At 36.5% G+C, this 18,721-nt stretch overlaps 1 protein-coding gene across 1 annotated transcript in view; it reads right to left on the bottom strand.

The window, feature by feature from the left end:
* Positions 1-1,059: 1,059 nt before the first annotated feature.
* LOC106137441 (D-beta-hydroxybutyrate dehydrogenase, mitochondrial) overlaps positions 1,060-18,721 on the bottom strand; it is a 133,535-nt gene continuing 115,873 nt past the window's right edge. Inside the window, exons 4-8 of the mRNA XM_060945526.1 lie at positions 9,450-9,653; positions 8,166-8,319; positions 7,640-7,827; positions 4,075-4,248; positions 1,060-3,683 (exon numbers count right to left, since the gene is read on the bottom strand). Of these exons, the coding sequence (XP_060801509.1) occupies positions 3,525-3,683; positions 4,075-4,248; positions 7,640-7,827; positions 8,166-8,319; positions 9,450-9,653 (879 nt within the window). The 3' untranslated portion in view covers positions 1,060-3,524. The remainder of the gene's footprint in view (positions 3,684-4,074; positions 4,249-7,639; positions 7,828-8,165; positions 8,320-9,449; positions 9,654-18,721) is intronic.

The raw sequence follows: 18,721 nt of genomic DNA, 5'->3' as shown, positions 1-18,721 counted from the left end.
CCTGGGTCTTGGATGTTTATCTATATAAGTATTTATTATAAAATATAGTATCGTTGAGTTAGTATCTCGTAACACAAGTCTCGAACTTACTTCGAGGCTCACTCAATCAGTGTAATTTGTCCCGTATATATTTATTTATTTTATTTAAATGTAAATATTTAGCTAAGCATATATTTACTACTAATTAATCTGTGGTATCACAAAATATAAATGTACTGCCAGTATTTACTAAGGTATTATGGAAAACAATTTCGTAAAGCGCTTGTAGCTCGTAGCAGATGCTAAGACTATACAGTCGTAGCTCGTAGCATCGTAGCACTGCTACAAAATATAAATAAATTTAGATGACCCTGTAGATTAGATTTGAACGATATAGATCCTGGTAAGATGATTAAAATTAATGATATTGTTAAATTTAATTGATTTAAAAAATATTAGACTAAATTCTGACAGTTGAAACATAATTATCTATTATAATAAGCAAAAGACACTGAGAAAATACCGTCACAAACAATGTCATTTATCATATCTCCTCAACAAAGTGACACATCCATCAGAGGAAAAATTTCAAACACTAAGGTATCGTGTAACGAGTCATCTTTCTTTTGTTTAGATCTATCTATTGTTAACGTTGAACAAATACGCGGGTCTTCAAAGGTTCCATCCATCTTTGTTGTTGGACTTTTTTAAAGCTACATTTGAAAGTGAAAAATTAAAAAAAATATGAAACAAATATATGTATTTTTGACGGCACTATATGCTTTCCGTGGGTTCGAAATAAAACAAAAAAGATTGGCTGCCCGTGGCTGGGCGGGCAAACAGGGATCGACACATATATGTATAATATACTCGTAATATGTGTTCCTTTTTAGGTATTCATTGTTATCATGATAAAATTTCAGGGCATTTTTCAGAGAGAATGTAAAATAAGCTAGTTGGCGATGGAGTATAAATGAGTAAGTAAGGAAGTAAGTAAGGATTTATTGTTCAATAAAGGATGAAATTACAAATATAAAACAGTAGTACAGTACAAAGGCGAGCTTATCCCTAAGTGGGGTCTCTTCTAGCTAACCTGATGACATCAAAGTTCATCACTATTATGAACTTAATTTGTTTTCTGAATAAAGACGACTTGGAAGATTAATACTAGGTAAGGTAACAGTCGGGCCGTTTGAATAGGATAATATCAAGAACACTCTGGATAGAAAGGCTCATTTTACATCGCAATTATTCAAATCGAGGTCATAATCTAATTATTTTTTTAATCCATGTCGTAATTTCTTGATTACAGATTTAATAAGAAATTACATCATATAATATTAATTATGATTAAGGGATAGACTAAGATGACTAAGGGATATAATAACTATGATTTCGATAGGCTTACAAACTCGGGATTCTTTTTTTAGGCGATGGGTTAGCAACCTGTCACTATTTGAATCTCAATTCTATCACTAAGCCAAATAGCTGAACGTGGCCTATCAGTCTTTTTAAGACTGTTGGCTCTGTCTACCCCACAAGGGATATAGATGTGACCGTATGTATGCACGTATGTATAATTACATCGAAAATATTGTCTGCTAATTATTAAGATGTTTCAGTTTCATTTGCAAGGATTTGTTTTTGTTTTATTCACTTTTTATTTCGTACTTTTTTCGATATAATCGTATTTAAATAAAAATTAAGACATTAATATTTTTTTAGGCTATCCATTATTAAATGAACGCTTAGTTTTATTTTATGGGTTACATTTTTCCACGCTTGTGCTTTCGACGGTCCAAATAAACCTATTCGTTAAATTTTAAACATTGATCCAATTGCATGTATTCGATTTCAAATATATGAAAATAATTTCGCGGGCAACCAAATTGGGTCAGTAGGCAGCAAATCGGAAGAGCGATAAGTTGGCCGCCGTAGTTTCGGAGAAGTTTGGTCTGCTTTTGGCAAAACCACACATCATGTTAAATTAAAGAATTCACTTCGGATGATCTACATATTTTTGGTATTTTCATTCTCTCCAGGGAGTTGAGGAAGGAAGGACACAACCGGCACTAATGCCAGACAGTATGTGCTGGAATAATTGACTGTTCATATTTTTTTTTGATTGTTTATTAAAAAAAAACACAATTTTCAGATAACGTTACACAAATTCAACAGTAAAATATGAGTTTCCTTAAATGCGCTTAAAACTAGCCTCAACTTGCTGCATTTTTAACTTTGTCATCTGTGAACTACTTACTTAGTCAGTAACTTTAACCTCACAACAACTTATGTATACACAGAAGAAGCATGATACTCGTAATAGGAAACAGTTAAACATTCAGAAAACAAAGTTTTCCAAATTTCATTACGAGTTTATATAGGTATAGGTATAATCCAAAGTTCTGAAACTTGAAGTATTACGTAAGTCTACAAACATACGGAAGAATAAGCACAAAAAACATAAATCCTATTCATACTTTATATTAACTTAATTTTCCAGCACATTATTATAGTCAATCTTATACCAACAGGTGCACTACGAAGACATGAATTTTAATTAAATGCGTAAATAGATGAGAGCATATGCGATTGACAGATATGATTGAGAGCCAGTGAGTAATGAGAACAAGTGACCACCTTCGAATTAATAAGGACTAATTTATCGGGTCACTTGTTTTATGATTGAATGTGGTGGAACAATCTCGCATTGTAATCCAGACGAATGATTTAAAACCAAACTAATTATTAATTCATCAGTTTCGTTAAATTAAAACAAGTGTTCGCTTCGCGAATACAAGACCGCATCCATCGAATCAAATATTCATTTGTATAATTGTAGATTACTGTATATAAAGTATAGAGCTTTGTAGATGTGTTATTACTGTAATTAAAAATGTCACTCACAGGCGGCCTTTTCGTTTTCTAATCTGAAATCTAGATAAAATTTTGACGACGGTAAGCCATTATGGGGGTCTTTAAATCTGTATGGGATTGTATAGTATACCAAAACACTTAATTGGTATTTCTAGTTGGTTACAACTTTTTGCTAACGAGACGCTTTGAAAACGTGTTCAAGTGGGAAAAACCCGCTTAAATGATCAGCAAACTTGCACCAGCTAAAAAGCTTACGTAACTCGTGTGGGCTTTGACTACTTTTCTGGCCTCATTTAACAAATGGCTATTTTATCCCAGTAAAGTGACTATTAAGTCACGAGAGCATGAAAATGAATAAGATATAGCTCTCAGTAATATACAAATACCTACTAGGTTTTGAGCTATATCTACGATAATCATCTCTACATATATGTACTATAATATAATTGGTCACTACAAAAATTGGTTTTACTCTTTTCTGTTTCTCATTAAAATTAAGATACCCTTTAGAAACTGAAGAAAAAGAAAATCAAAAAGTCTATTGTAAAGTATGTAGTGACTTGCTATGTACATGAGTTTTAATTCACCGCAAGGCAATGTAAACTAATATGCCAGTTTATTCTTGATTGGTGCGTAATCCTAGAACCGTTATGATATCGTGTTATTTTTTAGTCAGAGTAGAGGCCTTCATAGAGTGAGCGGGGCATATGTTCGGCGAGCAAAGACTTGAGCTTTTCGCGGGGGGAGACGGGGGTGTAGCGAGCCAGTGGGAAGGTGCGGGTCACACCGTCACTCAGAGCGCGGGTCACTGCAGTCAAGTCGGCATCCTGTACACGAAAATAATAATTATATTAACTAAAATGTTTATATAATTTAAATGATTTCCTTATCCAAATAAAACTAGATTAATACCCACACAAAAGGTATTTTAATTGTGGCAAAGCATCGTGAGGAAATCTATATATTCAGGCAACTGGATGTATTTAAAACCTTGAGCCATTATGTGTTAGCAGGGGACATCAAGGATGCACAGATCAGACGGGGGTTGCTTCGTGGATTGTAGTCACAGGCGGACCCGGACCTCCTCATCAGTTAAGTGAGGACACAACTGGGACTTAAGCCAGTAGGACGATGACACGTAATAAGTACTAAACAATACTTAAACACAAGGTTAACTTGCAGTTAACTCATTCTGTGTAATTAGTTTTTAAAAATTACCGCGCTCTTAGTGTATTTCTCTAGGCTCCTCAGGGCTTGTTCGAAGTAGTCCTCGCCGTACGCGCCCTTCTGCTCGTCACTCAACCTGCGCCACATGTCCCGAGCTTGTTCCAACAGCTTCTCTTCGGAGAGCCAAGCGCTGCCAGTGGTGTACTCTCCAGCGGCAACAACCACCTTTATTTAGTGATGTTCATGTTAATAAATAGTTTTCTTGATGTATTTAGAGGCATTTCTGATGCGTTTATCTAACTATTATATTATCAAGGTCAACAGAAAACAGATGGATAAACCTGAACTTCATGAATTTCAGCACCTGTTTTCACAGACCTATATTTGAATATGTAAAATATTTGATCTGCGAGGGAATTTTCGGATCGAATAGTTTAATTGTTCGAAATGCATAGCCTTATCTGAAATTCGGGGTTTGAATTCCAGTTCGAATTCAAACTGTTTGCGGTCAGTCTTCATATTTAATATTAGCATTTTATAGAGCTGTGAAGAATTTCAAAAATCTTTCCCAAGTAGATGGTAATATAAATACATTAGTATGATTAGCTGTGTGATAAATTTAGTGAAATCCATTTAGCGATTAAGGTTAGTCTTGATTGATGTCAGTCATCTATCCTTGGTTGTTTTCGCACAAACAAAAATTAACTTGAACCTGAAGTCTGACATCACTTCTTTTAATATACGGAACAAAGATTATGAAATGATTTCATTTAAAATATTTCATAGTATTTGCAGTGTAGTTACTTTAGTAATTCTGTGATGCAAAACTACTCTTTTACAGGTATATCAAAGTATACAAGTAAAATAAATTGACCTAACTTGTATCAACACGGTTTGTAAGCAGATCTCAGAGAGACTTCATTATACTCGTATCTTATTGTATTCAGTACAGCTTCTCATAACCGTATTTTCTGAGCTTCTTTCCGAGTAAGGTTATGATTAAAAGAAAAGGAGCTTGATACTAGATAGGTACCCTCTTTTTTATTTTTTTAATACAATCTAGAGCAGACATTTTATTTTTCTAATGAAGGAAAATATCTTGTTTTGTATATTTATTCTGGCGCAAGCACATCATAACGTAAACTCAACTACACTTGTTTATTTATTATATTTGCGAATATACTCGGTGGATATACAAATTTCAAACAGGAATATTGAGCTTTCTGTAGATCAAAAAATGTCTACATCAAATATACAAATAAATTCTATAGATGTTTCCGAGTAGTACTAATTGAATGACACACACACATAAATAATAAACTGATAATATTAACGTACTTTTTCTGTGAGAAAACCTCTACCGCATATATAATATGTAATTAATAATCCCATCTAATACAACATTATAAAATTTAGTGTAATTGTCTGACCTCACTTTTGTATCGTGATCACATAGGATCTTGGGATTTAAATTTGAAAATCATTATGGTAAAATATCAAACTAAATTGAATGCAATTTTTAAATTTTTATCAATTCCGTATTTAGCGTACTATGTAAAATCCATCCATACAAAATGCATGAAAAACAGCCACACTAGGCGGGTGCTATTAATCAACATTATTACATAGCAGCACACGATCTCAGTGAATATTCATCAACCAGTTTTAATATCAAAGCACAAGTTTTATAAGACCGTTATGTAAGTAAGATGGTGTACGTTTTTTAGTACAAAGTCTACTTTCATAACGCCATAAATACCAATACATATAATAAAACGGTAAAATTAAAAATAACATGTAAAAAAGTCTAACTGAATTAAGTTTTCGCTTAAAATATAAGTTTTGGATATTAATTACAAATATTTGAGTTCTCATCGAAGGCTAGTGATGAGCGCGCCGAGAGCGGCCAGCGAAGCGGTGTGTACGCCGCGGACGGGGGCCGTCACGTGCGTATTAGAATACAGGATGTCATAACTTATACAACATCGACTCCCCGCGGTTTGAGTTCCCGTCGGAGGCAAGCAGCGAGAGCATCGAGCGCTGCCAGCGAAGCGGTGTGTACGCCGCGGACGGGTGCCGTCACGTGCGTATTAGAATACAGGATGTCATAACTTATACAACATCGACTCCCCGCGGTTTGAGTTCCCGTCGGAGGCAAGCAGCGAGAGCATCGAGCGCTGCCAGCGAAGCGGTGTGTACGCCGCGGACGGGGGCCGTCACGTGCGTGTTAGAATACAGGATGTCATAACTTATACAACATCGACTCCCCGCGGTTGGAGTTCCCGTCGGAGGCAAGCAGCGAGAGCATAGAGCGCTGCCAGCGAAGCGGTGTGTACGCCGCGGACGGGGGCCGTCACGTGCGTATTAGAATACAGGATGTCATAACTTATACAACATCGACTCCCCGCGGTTTGAGTTCCCGTCGGAGGCAAGCAGCGAGAGCATCGAGCGCTGCCAGCGAAGCGGTTTGTACGCCGCGGACGGGTGCCGTCACGTGCGTATTAGAATACAGGATGTCATAACTTATACAACATCGACTCCCCGCGGTTTGAGTTCCCGTCGGAGGCAAGCAGCGAGAGCATCGAGCGCTGCCAGCGAAGCGGTGTGTACGCCGCGGACGGGGGCCGTCACGTGCGTGTTAGAATACAGGATGTCATAACTTATACAACATCGACTCCCCGCGGTTTGAGTTCCCGTCGGAGGCAAGCAGCGAGAGCATCGAGCGCTGCCAGCGAAGCGGTGTGTACGCCGCGGACGGGGGCCGTCACGTGCGTATTAGAATACAGGATGTCATAACTTATACAACATCGACTCCCCGCGGTTTGAGTTCCCGTCGGAGGCAAGCAGCGAGAGCATCGAGCGCTGCCAGCGAAGCGGTGTGTACGCCGCGGACGGGGGCCGTCACGTGCGTATTAGAATACAGGATGTCATAACTTATACAACATCGACTCCCCGCGGTTTGAGTTCCCGTCGGAGGCAAGCAGCGAGAGCATCGAGCGCGGCCAGCGAAGCGTTGTGTACGCCGCGGACGGGGGCCGCCACGTGCGTATTAGAATACAGGTGTCATAACTTACAACATCGACTCCCCGCGGTTTGAGTTCCCGTCGGAGGCAAGCAGCGAGAGCATCGAGCGCTGCCAGCGAAGCGGTGTGTACGCCGCGGACGGGGGCCGTCACGTGCGTATTAGAATACAGGATGTCATAACTTATACAACATCGACTCCCCGCGGTTTGAGTTCCCGTCGGAGGCAAGCAGCGAGAGCATCGAGCGCGGCCAGCGAAGCGGTTTGTACGCCGCGGACGGGGGCCGCCACGTGCGTATTAGAATACAGGATGTCATAACTTACAACATCGACTCCCCGCTGTTTGAGTTCCCGTCGGAGGCAAGCAGCGAGAGCATCGAGCGCGGCCAGCGAAGCGGTGTGTACGCCGCGGACGGGGGCCGCCACGTGCGTATTAGAATACAGGATGTCATAACTTACAACATCGACTCCCCGCGGTTTGAGTTCCCGTCGGAGGCAAGCAGCGAGAGCATCGAGCGCGGCTAGCGAAGCGGTGTGTACGCCGCGGACGGGGGCCGCCACGTGCGTATTAGAATACAGGATGTCATAACTTACAACATCGACTCCCCGCGGTTTGAGTTCCCGTCGGAGGCAAGCAGCGAGAGCATCGAGCGCTGCCAGCGAAGCGGTGTGTACGCCGCGGACGGGGGCCGCCACGTGCGTCAGAATGGAGGAGGCCAGCACGATGCGCCCGCGGGCACGGCGTACTAGAGGCAGCATCACTTGTACCAAGCGAGCTGGACCTGTTTACAAAAATTATAGTTACTTGTACCAACCAGTAAAACTATATTTTTTGAACAAGTTTTGTGTTTCATCCTTCAATATATGCTAACGGAAAAACCTATATTGATAATAAACTTTATTTTCCTGATCATATTGTAGGTACAAAATTTTAAAATAAACCTTTCTAAATTTAGCCACGAAGTAATAAAAAAATGAAGATTCCTAAGAGAGCGGTGTATAAAACCAGTAACGCCATCTAGAGAAATGTTTCGCGTTTTTTCGTACCTGCTACGGCCACCGTAGGGCTTTCGTAGGCGCTCGCAGCTCGTAGCGGTTCGTAGCAACGAAAAGCACTTACCCAGCAAATTGACTTCCATTGCTCGCTTGATTACGGAAAACGGCACCCATTCCAGTTCGCCAAGAGCACACCAAGATTCACAGTTTACCACCGCCCATAAACCCTGGGCGCCATCTGGCAAGTGATCAACGATGTACAGAGAAGCTGACAGAATCTGAAAGGAAACAAAAGAAAACTAGTTCAATTAGTGCTTAACAGATTCCTCTTTTTTTGATTTTGGTGTTAAGAATTGGTAACGTAAAGATTTACGTGATATACATTTCTAAATGGGATGGTATTTGGATAATATTTCTAAATGGGACAAGTCTGGCATTGTGTATTTGTGTGTTTACTGTAATAACAAGTTGTAAGTAATACAATTAAGATAAGTATAATTATATAGGAGCGGGCGGGCGACTTTAAATGTGAACTACGATTATTTATAAGTAAATAAAATAATTTAATAAATTAAAAAACTAATTAAAAATATTGGCTTTAATGTGCATATACAGGTAGTTCCAAAATTATTGTGAGTGAAAAATAGTGTGATACCACCAATAGTTCATTAAGTTTTTGATAACCGCAAAGTATTTGACGCATTTCAGTTAGAAGTTAAATAAAAAATAACGCTAATTAAAGAACACTTGGAAACTATAATGTAAACAAAACGTTTCAAGTTTCTTTTACCAGTAACATAAATTAATGTTTCATGTTTATATCTGTAGGCTTGCACCTGAAATGTGAAAATTGCAAAATCTCGCATAAGTCGGATTATTAGAAAATTGAGCGTGGGCTGGGATCAGGATATTCAGGTATTTTCCTATTTTGAAACGAACTAATTTAGCGCTGTATAGGTACATGAGCAAAGTGATGTTCGCTAGGAGCGGTACATGTACTAAATTCTATAAATTATACCGGGTTTAGGAGTTTTGTAGGTAGGAACTGAGAACATTTCAGCTAATTTAGGAAATAAACTCAGCTTTTTGAACGCGGTACAGTTGTTTCAGTTGGCTGTAATACATGTACTCATATATTTACCACAATATACTGCAGTCAAATAAAACCATAAGTATAAGTAACAGTTTTATCATTTCAATGACTAACTACCAATTATTTCATAAACAAATTATTTATTAGAAGAAGATGGTGCCACAAGTGTCGAGGGCTAAGTTTATTTGTACGGCTTAGTGATGGACCCGAGTATCAGAGGTTTTATACACGTCACAAAAAAAAGAATCCCAAGTTGATAAGCCTATCCCTCTATATTAATTGGTGATACATGTGTGTTTGTACGAATTAAATCACCTGTGTCTCAGAAGTGCAGTCCAGCTGTAGAGTGTGGAGTCTTCCCGAGCAATCTTCCTTGAGCATGTCAGCGTCGATATTGCCGGCTTTGTTCTGGAAGCCGGCGAACACGTGGTAGCCCAGGTCATCCAGCCGCCGCGCCAGAGCGTTGCCCAGGACGTTGTCGCAACCGGTCACTAGCACCGCTTTGCCGGCTGCTGTTACCTGGAATATAAATTATCGAATGCTGTAATTGTAAAAATAAACAGATACTGATAGACGGAGCAAAATTAAAGAGATATAACAATCAACAATGAGTTGGAAAGAAGATACTTTTCATTTATTTTTAGATAGAATTACCTTTTCTATGTTTTTTTTAACCGTCATAAAACAAAAAGTGCCCTGTGGTTCCCAGCACCAATACAAAAAAGAATAGGACCACTCCATCTCTTTCCCATGGATGTCGTAAAAGGCGACTAAGGGATAGGCTAACTAACTTGGGATTCTTTTTTAGGCAATGGGCTAGCAACCTGACAGTATTTGAATCTCAATTCTATCATTAAGCCAAATAGCTGAACGTGTCAGTCTTTTCAAGACTGTTGGCTCTGTCTACCCCGCAAAGGATATAGACGTGACCATATGTAATGTAATAAAACAAAAAGGAGGCTTTTCGCACCTCTGCACCTTCTCCTTTTTCTGTATGTAATGCGACTGTACTTTTTTCTGATTACCATTACTTAATTTTAAACCGATTTTGACAGGTTGAAGTTTTTAGTCGTTAACATCCCAGAACTCCGAAAAAAGGTTCAGGCATCCCCTTGAAAAACTCTGTAAATACACCCATGGAGCCCATCAATCAATCAAGTTTATAGCTGGATGTGGGCCGTTGAGTTCTTTTTAAAATAGATTTGAGTGCGATTGATCTTAATCTGCCTGGTAATAAGCAAAATTAGGCCTAAGACGATGCATGCAAGCTCAAATAATGCCTATTCTTGCCTTGAAAATCCCAAAGTTTTATGAATGAAGAAGAAAGATGTGGGGAGGGAATCTCAAATCATAGCGGTTCGCAAAAATTTGGCAAATCGCAAGGTACAAATGGTGGGGATATCGACCACGCACGGGTGGAATCCCTGCCCACGCCGTGTCCTGTCCTGCCCGCCCGTCCTATATTTGAATGGTGAAAGAGTTGAAGGAATGAGGAATTTCAGTGCACACTCTCCGAAGTGTAGCCAGTGGAAGACACACAGATTTAATACCAATCGGCAATGCCCAAAGGTTTTGAAGCCTTCGGTCCGTAAGCAGCTCGTCATCAACGAGTCTTCTGGCTCGTCTGTTCATAGCATCCAGGGTTTAAGCTGATACCGAGAGGAACCACCCGAACGCGAAGCGAAACAGTACTCCATGTATGAGCGGACCTGAGCTGTATAGAGGTTCAGCAGTCGGTCTTGAGTATTGTCTGTTGTCCTTAAATATTTGGTGTCAAAAAGATATATTATCTTATTAACACCAAATATTAAAAAAATCCATATGTTTTAAATATATGCTCAAAGAAATGATATTAAAGAATGCCACTGGAATGTATAAAATGTTTTGACTGCTACGACTAACTAAATAAAAGACGCAAATTTATTATTTTATAAGGGCGATATAAACTAATTTTTTTGTATAAATGAACCATATTGAGTAATATGCTTACGACGAAATTAAGTTCTCGTCGAAAATAGATGATGACAACTTGATTGATGTCCGTTATAATAACCACTGAGTGAATATTTTATTCAGATATTTTGTGCCTATGCGCATAAAGTAATTCTACTACAGAAAGAAGTAGGACTTTTTATTTTTTTTTACGAAAAATGCACAATTAAATAGTTAAATCGTAACGCTATACAGCTTAAATGAGAGCTTTAGATTCATATATCTTTATCATAAAACCAAGTATTTTTTATCAAACGCACGAACCTGAACTGTGAACCTGAAAACAAACCATCACACTTAACGTATTGTAATAAATATCACGAATGTGTTGATTTCGGAATAATATTTCACTCTCGGTTTAATAAATAAAGTACAACGGTAATTTAATTTATATGATATTAATAATATCAATCAAATAACACCCTTCAAAACACTGAAATGCCACATTCAGCTGCTGGAGTCCTGTACTGTCTTTTATTTGCGTTATGCGTGAGGTAGTGACGCTCGAGGTTAACTATTTCAGGGCTGCGATCGTTAATTCTTAATCTTTTAATGCTCTCACTGTTCCAAGTCACGCAGCAATCACAACCTGTGTTTGCATTTTTTCTAATTGTAGGCTTTCGATACAATTTGACACCATTTTGTTCACGTCATTAAAAACAACTTAGTAGTCAATAAAATAATATGTTCAGATTAGTAGGAAGCTAAGCTAAGCTGAAATGTTTTCACTATTTCCTCAAAACTTGGGGTGGCTTGATTAATAATTTTACTGTGCAATGGATCTATTATAAGACTCGCATTGCATGCATTTAAAGATTGATTTTCATATTGTGAGTTTGTTTTTATAATATCTATGTAAGAGACACGTATTTATCACCTGACTTAATTTGAGAATAAAAAATAATTATATGTATTCATTCAATATAAATACCCGGTGCATTCAAAATAGGAACCACGTCAGATATTAAAGGAACATTTATTTCATGTACCTTCTTAAGAAACTTGTTTTATAATTTGAGTGGTTTCTCCCGTCGATAGCCATAAAGCTCGTTGAACTAGTTACAAGTTGTATGAAGTATTTTAATTGGAAGTCGGTTATTGACTGCACCTGAAGTCATGTCGCAACAAATCAGCGAAGTTTAATGAATCTATTACTTTAGCTCTAGGTATAAATTATGAAACTGGTTAGCGAAACAATAAAAGAAATCTGTTCGTTTTATTTTTAATTTTTTTAAATTTAAATTTTTGCTTATGTTTGAAGATATTCTCGTGACAAACTCTCGAAAACGCTGCACAAAGTATGTGTGCCTGAGCTCTACGATGGGGTTCAACGTATTTAAAACCGTATGTTCACAATATCTATTTAAATAATATAGTGTAATAATGAGTAATATTAATATTTGTTGACAAAAGTAAAGAGTGACTTTAAGACTGAAAAATCTTAAAAGCTAACTGGTAACACGTGTTGAAGGCACTTGTACTGAGAGCATATTCGTGTCACAGCTCAAATTAATGAATGTATATTATATATATAGGATAGAGAGTAAGTTGCTAAAAAGAGAATAGAAGTAGGTACTGTTTGTTACTCTACAAATATTAAAATATAAAAAAAAGCTACGAAATATAAGTTAAAAACGAATGTTATTTTATTAAAATGTTTTATTTGATCAAATCGAGAATATCTTTGGTGAGTATTACTTTTGTCATTCATCGAGTCCAGTGCAAGAAAGTGAGCCACTGCTTGTTATTTGTTATTCTAGTATATAACTCTAACTTTTGCCCGGGGCTTAGCTCCCATGGGAATTTCCAAGAATGGTTGTTTAGAGGCAATCCTCTAAAGAACAATTCTTGGAAATTTTTTAGAGGATTGCCTCTACAGAACAATTTTTGGAAATTCCCACGGGAATACACACAATTTTTTCAATGCCATAGCAATCCCTATGGCATTGAAAAAATTGTGTGTATTCTTAAATTGCAAGGGAATCTGCACAATCATGATCTAAGCAGGGACAGGTCCCCATGTGAGCAGTCACTTTATGTATTTAATAAAGCTGACTTTTCATCGCCTAGATTGAAGCTATGGGCAGGACCTATGGGCGGTTCTTCTCCCGAGGGATAGTGAAACTGGGATAAATCACAAGAAAATAATAAATAAATACATACGGGACAAAGTACACTGACTGAGTTAGCTTCGAAGTAAGTTCGAGACTTGTGTTACGACGTACTAACTCAACGATACTATATTTTATAAAAAATACTTATATACATAAACATCCAAGACCCAGGCCATTTAGAAAAAGTTATTTTCTCATCATGCCCTTGACCGGGATTTGAACCCGGGACCTCCGGTGTCACAGACAAGCGTACTACCGCTGTGCCAGAGGCCGTTAAAATATTATTAATACAAGTATAACTTAGCAAGCATACGGCTTTTTCCAATTCGTCTTGGTGTTAATCTGGGCATCTTCACCTATTCTGTAGAGGAACCTGGGGTGCGCCTTTTGTCCTTAAGCGTGGATAGGATACATAGTCAGGTTTTTACCGGAAGCGGTTATTGTCATTGTAATATTGGTTCATGGTAACAGCTGCACTAGATAAATGTGCAAATTCCCTAAGTCACATACGGCTTATCCGACAGTAAGTGGATTGTGTAATGAAAATCAATGACAATGTAACAAATTAGCGTCTCCTGATTGGTATTTTAAGAAGAAATATTTTTCGATCTGAAGCTAATGATGTTGCCTGAGGCATTGTACTTACTATAGAAGCCCACGTGTAAGCGAGAGAAGAAATGCGAAAATTTTGTAAGCGAGTTTATTACAAAGTATACATACATACATACATATGATCACGTCTATATCCTTAGCGGGGTAGACAGAGCCACCAGTCTTGAAGACTGATAGGCCACGCTCAGCTGTTTGGCTTAGTGATAGAATTGAGATTCAAATAGTGACAGGTTGCTAGCCCATCGCCTAAAAGAGGAATCCCAAGTTTATAAGCCTATCCCTTAGTCGCCTTTTACGACATCCGTGGGAAAGAGATGGAGTGGTCCTATTCTTTTTTGTAATGATGCCGGGAACCACACGGCAGTACGGCAGCAATATTACAAAGTATGCATAATTCAAAAAGAAATTAGATCATATTTTTCAAAATTTTTGTCCAGCTAATTTAGGAGTTTAATAATCTAATCCATTCATTAAGTACCTAAGCATTTATGAATAACTACCGCAAAATTTTGCTGAAAAAAAGGGTTTTTTTAATTATAGAACAATCGAAACAGAAAATATAAGAATAATTTTCATCGATGTTCCATAGCCTTTGGCGCGGCTTTGTTTTCTTTTGATTACCATCATTTGAAAATATTATCTCTCGTACAAACGAAATGTATCTTTTTTTGAATAATTGTTATATTAGGACAAATCACCCAGAATAAAATTAATTATCTTGTTTTGTCAGAATTTCGAAGTTTCTCTATGTTATTTCCCATATTATAACAAGTACGATAAAATATGAATAAACACATAATAAAAATTGAAAAAATCGTTTATCACAATCTGACCCGGGATAGAATGTGAGATATTCAGTTCCGAGTCCGTATATAAGCAACTGCACCACGTAAGATTTTACTAGTTTTTTTTTTTACATATTAGTGATATATCCTGGCTTCACGTGATGACTAACTTCTTATAAACACTTGAATTCACAACCAATATTTTAATAAGACTCTGAACAATAAACAGACAGGGGCCTGCATTATTTGTCACATAAGTAGTATTATTGTCCACTAATTATAATTAAGTCTCTAGTGTATAACACAATTAGTTTCAATCACTAAATAACAATTTGCTTTCCATGTATTCTATAAGGAGGGCAATGAGCGCTAGTGGTCTCCCGTGAGAGTTGTGACGTAGTCTACGACCTTATTCCAGGGGCCACGCTTCAGTACCCAGGTAATCACTCGAGGGGCAACGGTAACACAATACGGGAACCACCGCCCTGAGACAGTAGACAAGCCATTCTCAAACTTTGACGATTACGAAAGTCCTAATGGTAATCTTTGTAAAAAGTAGTAAATTTATTAAATGGATCTTCTTCTTCTTGGCGTAAATTCCAGTAATACAGTCCAGGGTAAGTCTTTCGCCCATAATCATGGATTCTGTAAATCAGGTTTTTAGATGAAGTGACTCCCGACGAATCTCCGCAACCTTTACTGGAAATCTAAACCATTTTGGATGCACTAGATGAATACTTACGTACGATATCCATTAAAAAGTGATGGAGTGGCCATATTCTCCAGTGCCTATCGTTCCGTAAACGACTTTGCAGAAACATCTTTTACGATTTTAGTCACGTCTGCATTTATATTTAGTCTGGGTAGATATCTGGCGTACTTAATTAATATAATTAGTTTCGAGTACAAAGTAACTGACTAAATAAAATTTGCTCATTACTTATTGTACTAAAGCGGTTAGTGATCATATACGTTTGTATATGACCTTATTTCAGTTGTAATTACTCTTGCTAAATAGCTAAGTATTCACCAAACAAAGATTCATTCATATTTAAATTATAGTAACTAGGGACTAGACTATTATAATGTTTCTTCAAAATAATGTACAGATTATGATGTACTCCTATTTTGGAAATATCATATGTATTGGTTATGTGAATTATATATTGGGACAATAAAAAATAATATTTTTCTTTCACATATTGCGAAGATAGATGACTTTTTACGTCATGTTTTTAGAACATGAAATAGATAAATTATTAAGTGATGTTGAAATTTTCTATAATGAACAAAAATTTTGGATTTAAATTTGAATAAAGCCAAAAGTCTCGAGAAGACTGAAAGCTCACCATCTGCTGGTTAGCTTATTGATAAAATAAAGATGCTCATCCATCGCCTGGAAGATGAAATCCCACAAGTACACTTTGAGAATCTCTGTCGTCAACGACACAGATAAGAAGATCACTATCTCATTCAAATTACGCCCACGTATTCCGAATCAGTACGCACTAGGTAATATTCTTTGAGATTTTTGCTTCGTAATTCCTAAGAAAGGGAATCATAAAATTCAGCAGTCTCGGTATAAAGGGTGGGTGGATTATTGACAAAAAATAATTTACTAGAATTGATTCAGTTATACAATTAATTTATATTCCGATTAATGTTACAAAGTTGGTGTCTACGTAAACAAACTGTTATTTAAAACATTTAACTAAGTTTGTTTTTGTTCCTTAAATATTTCATTTATTAATACTCTTTATTTTTTTTAAATTTTATATTTGTTTGTGATTGAAAGTTAAACATTTTCGTGTATATTTTTATCATAGAGAAATGAGCACTCTAAGGATATTAAACACACGGAAAAATTAAAATAACGTTTTATTACAGAGATAAGAGATCAAAGGGTTTACGACATTTGCACTTGACAGTAAATATTATTCCCACACAAAAATCCGAGCACCGTTTGACATGCTTTTACTACTACAACTAATGTTATAAAGCTTATAGTAAGCTATATTATATAATTAAGAGTCTGGAGAAGGATACCTTTCATCCCGTTAAAAATTATAGTTCCCGTGTATTTGCAAAAAACCTGTATTCTTTTGTAGGTGGCGTAAAATTCGTCGCTTTTTGTGACAATAAATTCACGCATTCCGGCAAAGCTGCGGGTAAAACTAGTTTGAATCTTATATAGGTATGTTATATATAGGTATGCGATATATAGGTATGCCAAATATTAATTATTAATATTCATTAGATAGGTATAACTTTTTAAAAAAAAGAATCGCCTCCTATCGATATCCTCCTTTTTGAAGTCGGTTTGATTTCTGCAACCTTTAAAGTATAACAAACTCTTTCCTGAATACAGCATCAAAACTGGTTCATAGAAAAGTGATATAATTGCAGACAAACATTCATACATAAAATTTAAATCTATTTTATTTAAAGTTTAAACTTCTATGATGATTTGAGGAAAAAAATATAGCGTGTACCTGCAAACATAACGGCTTATATTCCCGTGTATATGGTTAAAACCACTTAAAAAAGGTCTTAAAAATTTGGGATTCTCCTTTTAGGCGAAAGATGGGCGAGCTGATGATGAGCGAGATGTCACTATTTGAATCTCAATTCTATCATTAAACCAAACAGCTGAACGTGGCCTATCAGTCTTTTCTGTCTACCCCGCAAGGGATATAGACGTGATTATATGTATGTATGGTAACAAAATGCCATAAGAGAAAATCAAAATAAATTTACATAAAAATCTACAACATTTATGAAAGTATTTAATAAGATTAATTTTTTTGGAGGTTAACCTATTCATTGAAGAGATACAATGCAGAATATCAGTTCTATTCATTAGGCTCCAAAACCGACCATACAATTATTTTGCTCATTTTTCGTTTCCGGTGCTAACACTTTACAGCGACAACTCGGCAGCCAATTATTTTATTTTTTATTCCAAGTAAAAGCGGCGTTGAACGTGACTGGATGACATATTTCTACTGTACAGTCAACAGCATATCAACCTATCCAAATTTACTGCAAACCCGTCTCTATTACTACGTCCATGCAGAGTAACTTGATATGCAGTTGACTGTACCATAAAGCTTTTATTTTTTAGGGTTACACAGTTGAACTTGTTGCTTTTGTAAGTAAGAATTTCCTTTATCCAAGTTTTGCGTTAGGATGGGACTTTTCATAGTTAAATTTAATAGTATAGTTCGTCTAGCCAGCGGTGGTTAAAGCCTTACGACGTAACGGGTTCCCACGAGTATACTTTACGGACTCTTAATTACACACAACAATTTATAATTTCCTTTTTATTTGTTTTTTTTTTTAATGCATGATCAAACATAAATGTAAACGATATTTTGTGAGTTATAATTAACTATTATACATCCTCTCCAGGATAAAACATAGCGATACTATAAACACATGTAACAGATCTGTACTACTTACCTATGTTTTACAATAAAGTTTTGAATTTGAAAAAAAAAAAACTTTTTCATAAAGTAAATTTCTTTAGCGTATTTATTATTATAAAACTTTATTGAGGCGCAAAGGTATGATAGGTGAATTTTAAGAGTAAAAAAACGCACAATCTTATATATAAAATTCTCGTGTCACAATGTTCGTTCCCGTACTTCTCCGAAACGGCTTGACTGATTTTCATAAAGTTTTGTGAGCATATTGAGTAGGTCTGAGAATCGGATAACATCTATTTTTCATACCCACAAAATGCAAAACAATGTTTGCCGGAACAGCTAGTAATAATATAGATAAACATACATAAATATTATTATATAAGTGCGCGTAAGTAGAAGAACAATTTTCTAAAATATATTTGAGAATAAATGTTTTTGGATGGATATGGATGGACTTTGCCAAAACCACATTTTATACATATTTATATATTTTGAGAGTTTTTCTATGGTATTAATTTTGTTAGATTAATTAATTTTTATATCTTATTAGAGCGAAATGTCAACAAGCTTTATTAAACGATTTCTGTACTTATGAAAATCTCATAAACTCTGTATGGAGGAAATTAATGTTATATAAAGTAATTTATCGTCCATTA

This window comes from Amyelois transitella, chromosome 8 (genome assembly GCF_032362555.1).
Source record: "Amyelois transitella isolate CPQ chromosome 8, ilAmyTran1.1, whole genome shotgun sequence".
Taxonomy (NCBI): Eukaryota; Metazoa; Arthropoda; class Insecta; order Lepidoptera; family Pyralidae; genus Amyelois; species Amyelois transitella.
Note: the sequence above shows the minus strand (reverse complement) of the source record. Positions and strands in the feature narration are given on the sequence as shown.